The 5,234-nt window shown below is 45.8% G+C and overlaps 1 protein-coding gene across 1 annotated transcript in view; it reads left to right on the top strand.

The window, feature by feature from the left end:
* LOC114922712 (zinc finger protein 774-like) overlaps positions 1-5,234 on the top strand; it is a 26,332-nt gene that overhangs the window by 9,932 nt on the left and 11,166 nt on the right. The window contains exon 4 of the mRNA XM_029284538.1: positions 862-873. Within this exon, the coding sequence (XP_029140371.1) occupies positions 862-873 (12 nt within the window). The remainder of the gene's footprint in view (positions 1-861; positions 874-5,234) is intronic.

The raw sequence follows: 5,234 nt of genomic DNA, 5'->3' as shown, positions 1-5,234 counted from the left end.
AAGCGGGACTGACCTAGGGTGAATTTTAAATAGGGATAATTTTTAATGATTTTTAATAAGAGACACAGCTACAAATATTTGGTTTTAATTGGCTTTTATTGGGGAAATGTGCTATGTTGTTTTAATATGCTGTGAGCCGCCCTGAGTCCCGTGGGGAGAAGGGCGGCATATAAGTCAATGTATTAAATTAAATTAAATAGTATGTAATATTACTTATTTGGGAGAGGGAGAGTATTTTTTTCTTCTTTTTGATTTATTGGATGTTTATGTTGTTTGCCATCCAGAGTTACACTGTGAGTTCGGTGACCTTATAAACCTTGAAATATATAAAATTAAATAAACTACAGGGAAATAGATTGAGGTGAGATATATAGAAGAACAGAATGACAGAGTTGGAAGGGATCTTGGAGATCTTCTAGTCCAGGGCTCTTCAAACTTGGCCCTTTTATGACTTGTGGACTTCAACTCCCAGAATTCCCCAGCCAGCCTATGCAATTTTCCAGCCTTCTTTTTTTTTTTTGGAAGAAAAAGTCATTAAGTGAACGCAGCAAATTTCTCCAGGCAAAACATGTACTCGGCCACTGAGCTACATAATTTATATAGCTGCCATATAATTTATGACGAACTTCTATTCCAGGGGTCTTCAAACTTGGCCCTTTTATGACTTGTAGACCTCAACTCCCAGAATTCCAGCCTATGCTGGCTGAGGAATTTTGGGAGTTGAAGTCCACAAGTCATAAAAGGGGCCAAGTTTGAAGACCCCTGTTCTAGTTCAATCCCCTGCTCTTGATCCTAATTGCCATTATAGCCGCCTTTATGTGAGACAAAGCAGCCTTGAACACGATAGGATTGTCTGCTGAGTCAAACACTAGAGTAGAAGGTACCTCAGAGGTCATTTAGTCGAACCCTCTGCTTTAGGACAAGAGCTGCTAAAACATTTTTTAGCAAATGGGGAACCAGGCTTTGTTTCAAGATCTCCAGTGAAGGAGAATTTACCACGAGGCAGCCTTTTCCATGGGATGGTAGCCACTAAACAAACTTGTTCTATGTTGAGGACTACTGAACATTTCTAGGAAATAAGCCTGTATAATAAGCATTCCTTGTTATTTTGAGGAGGGGAAGATTTGATTGGTGGGTAGCTCTTATTACTAGGCACCATGGTACTGTAGTAATAAATAGCTCTTGTTCTTTGTTTGCTTGCTTAATTCAGTTTAAAGCAGACATGTCAAACACAAGGCCCGGGGGCCGGATGCAGCCCGCGAAGTGGTTTCATGTGGCCCGCGAAGCCATCCTGGAAACAGTGAGGGAACGGCCCCCTCTGCCTTGGCCCTGGCCCAGGCTGGCCGGGAGCCAATGTACAATTTTGTGGTGGCCATCTTGGCACTTGCCCCGGTGGACCATGCCTTGGCACTTGCCCCGGTCCCACCCCCTTCTGCCAGAGACCCTCAGATCTGTCCCACTCCTGCCCAGGCCCCCACAGGCACCCTTGATGCAAATGATGTTGAGCTGGCCATGCCCACCCAGTAGGCCACACCCACTCCATCCAGGCCCACCCAGTAGGCCGCACCCACCCTGGCCACACACACACACACAACACCCCCCCCCAGGGCAACCGCAATGCTGATGCGGCCCTCAATGAAATTGAGTTTGACACCCCTGGTTTAGAGGTTGCTCATCTCAGCTGACTTTGGGCAGATTACACTATAATAAATATGGAAAAGCAAAATGGAGAAAAGAAATAACGCGTGTCTGATAAAAAGGCAAACAACACCACACATAACACACCAGAGAGCAACTCTGATGGGGTCTCCCTAGCCACCTTGCCCCAAAGCCTGGAGAAACAACCAGGTTTTGAAGTAATCTTGGAACATCATTGGTGCAGAGGAGACAGAAGGATCTCTGGGGAGAAGCTGTTCCAGAAGGAAAGTCCACACCGCGTTACGTTGATTAGTAGATGTGTAGTTACAGCCTCAGAATGACGCTTTCCCTTCTAATTTCTCCACGGGGAGTTTCACGGTATTGCATAAGCTTTGCCCGTTAAGTGTGAATTTGATTTAGAAAGAGTTTGGATAGCTTCATGGTAATCCATTCTTGGAAAATCAGCACAGTACATAAGAAGCAGATGTGTTACGCAAATCACAATTGTGGCCAGTTGACACATACTAAGACACAGACCTTAAACACACAGGCTCGTTCAAAAACTATTTAAGGAAGTGGTTGAACTCTTTTTAGACTTGGTTGCTGTTTACAACACTGTTTCTCAACTCAGTTCCATGAGTTCATGACTGGAAAAAAAGTAAACTTTAAAAAAAAAAACTTTGCGCACCACCTAATACTAACCGTGACAACGGGGAATTTTTACGTGTTGTGAATCCACTGCTGGTTGCGGTTTTGCTATCGCTTGTTGAACATAGATTACAGGTTCAAAATTAATTATATTGAGAAATTCAATATTTTCCATCATTTTTATGCAGGGGTCCCTTGATATCTGAATTCCTCCCTTCTCAGGTTGAGAGGGAAGGCCTAGTCCAGGGCTAGGCAACCTTGGCTCTTTTATGACTGGTGGACTTCAACTCCCAGAATTCCTGAGCCAGCATGGCTCAGCTTGGAAACCTCTCCCTTTCCCCTCAGCATGGCTGGCCCAGGAATTCTGGGAGTTGAAGTCCACGAGTCATAAAAGAGCCAAGGTTGCCTACCCCTGGCCTAGCCTAAAATCTCCAGAATTGTGGTCTCCCCACTCCTAGTCCAAGCTTTCCCTGCTATTCCTCGCTGGTTCTGGGGCTGAGAAAGGAGGCTTGCTCAAATCCCCTCCCCATGGAGCTGCATGTCTACAGATAGTCCTCAATTTATGACCACAACTGAGCTCCAAATTTCCGTTGCTAAGCAAGACAATCTTTAACAATGTCTTTCTTGCCACAGTTGTTAAGTGAATCACTGCAGCTGGTTAAGTTAGTAACCCAGTTATTAAGTGAATCTGGCTTCCCAATTAACTTTGCTTGTCAGGAGGTCGCAAAAGGGGATTACATGTCCCCGGGTCACTGCAACCGTCATAAATATGAGTCAATTGCCAAGCATCTCAATCTTTCTCATGTGAGCATGAGGATGCTGTAACGCTCATGTGAAAAACGGCCATCAGTCACTTTTTTCAGTGCCGTCGTAAGTTTGAATGGTGACCAAATGAAACTTAGTCACCCCACTCCTAAGACTCTAGAAAGAGTACAGAGAAGAGCAACAAAGATGATTAGGGGACTGGAGGCTAAAGCATATAAGGAATGGTTGCTGGAATTGGGAATGTCTAGTTTAATGAAGAGAAGGATGAGGGGGGACATGATAGCAGTGTTCCAGTATCTCAGGGGCTGCCACAAAGAAGAGGCAGTCAAGCTATTCTCCAAGGCGCCTGAAGGCAGGACAAGAAGCAACGGATGGAAACTAACCAAGGAGAGAAGCAACCTAGAACTAAGGAGAAACTTCCTGACAGTTAGAACAATTAACCAGTGGAACAACCTGCCTCCAGAAGCGGTGAATGCGCCAACACCGGAAGTTTTTAAGAAGAGACTGGACAGCCATTTGTCCGAAATGGTATAGGGTTTCCTGCCTGAGCAGGGGGTTGGACTCGATGGCCTCCAAGGTCCCTTCCAACTTTATTATTATTAGTGTTTTTCTCAACTTTATGATGGGTGGACTTCAACTCCCAGAATTTCCCAGCCAGCCAAGTACAAATAGTCCTCGACTTATGACCACAATTGAGCCCAAAATTTCTGTTGCTAAGTGAGACATTTGTTAAGTGAATTTGCCCCATTTTACGACCTTTCTCACCCCCGTTAAGTGAATCACTGCAGTTGATAAGTTAGTCACACGGCTTTTTAGTGAATCTGGCTTCCCCGTGGACTTGGCTTGTCAGAAGGTTGCAAAAGCTGGTTACGTGATCCCAGGACTCCGGCGACTGTCACCCATATGAACCAGTTGCCAAGCATCTGAATTTTGATCACGTGACCTTGGGGGATGCTGCAAGGGTCGTAAGTGCCAAAAACAGTCCTAAGTCACTTTTTGTAACTTTGAACGGTCACTAAAGGAATGGTTGTAAGTCGAGGACCACCTGCGCCAGAAAGTCTCCCCGCTCCTAAAATTAATGTTTTTATCAACTTTATGATGCGTGGACTTCAACTCCCAGACTTCCCCAGCCAGCCAAGTACAAATAGTCCTCAACTTACGACCACAACTGAGCCCAAAATGTATGTCGCTATGCGAGATATTAAGTTAATTTTGCCCCGTTTTGTGACCTTTCTTGACCCAGTTGTTAGGTGAATCACTGCAGTTGTGAAGTTAGTCACACGGCTGTTCAGTGAATCAGCCAGCCATGTATCAATTCCACATGAAACATGAGATCCTTTTTAAAGAGGGGAAGCCATTACGGCAGGGGTCTTCAAACTTGGCCCTTTTATGATTTAATAATAATAATAAAGTTGGAAGGGACCTTGGAGGTCATCTAGTCCAACCCCCTGCTCAGGCAGGAAACCATTTCGGACAAACGGCTGTCCAGTCTCTTCTTAAAAAACTTCCAGTGTTGGAGCATTCAGTGCTTCTGGAGGCAGGTTGTTCCACTGGTTAATTGTTCTAACTGTCAGGAAGTTTCTCCTTAGTTCTAGGTTGCTTCTCTCCTTGATTAGTTTCCATCCGTTGCTTCTTGTCCTGCCTTCAGAATAGCTTGACTCCCTCTTCTTTGTGGCAGCCCCTGATATATTGGAACACTGCTATCATGTCCCCCCTCGTCCTTCTCTTCATTAAACTTGTGGACTTCAACCCCCAGAATTCCCCGGCCAGCATACTTTAAGACAGGGGTCTTCAAACTTGGCCCTTTTATGCCTTGTGGACTTCAACCCCCAGAATTCCCCAGCCAGCATACTTTAAGACAGGGGTCTTCAAACTTGGCCCTTTCATGACTTGTGGACTTCAACCCCCAGAATTCCTCAGCCAGCCAGGGCTGGCTGAGGAATTCTGGGAGTTGAAGTCCACAAGTCATGAAAGGGCCAAGTTTGAAGACCCCTGCATTAACAGGCTCCTCTTTTCCCCTTTTCCGTCCACCCCACCTCGCCCCCCTCCCCCAGTCCCGCTTCCTAGAGAGGCCAGGAAGTTGTGGCGGGGAGGAGGGCGGGATGTAAACAGTTCCAGTCACTTCCGGCCCCGCCTCCCGTGGGAAAGTGGCCTTTGAATTTCCCAGCTCGTGGGAGGGAGAT

Source organism: Protobothrops mucrosquamatus, unplaced genomic scaffold (genome assembly GCF_001527695.2).
Source record: "Protobothrops mucrosquamatus isolate PMUCROS unplaced genomic scaffold, P.Mucros_1.0 scaffold703, whole genome shotgun sequence".
Lineage (NCBI taxonomy): Eukaryota > Metazoa > Chordata > Lepidosauria > Squamata > Viperidae > Protobothrops > Protobothrops mucrosquamatus.
The sequence above is the reverse complement of the archived record's forward strand: the minus strand, read 5'-3'. Positions and strand labels throughout refer to the sequence as shown.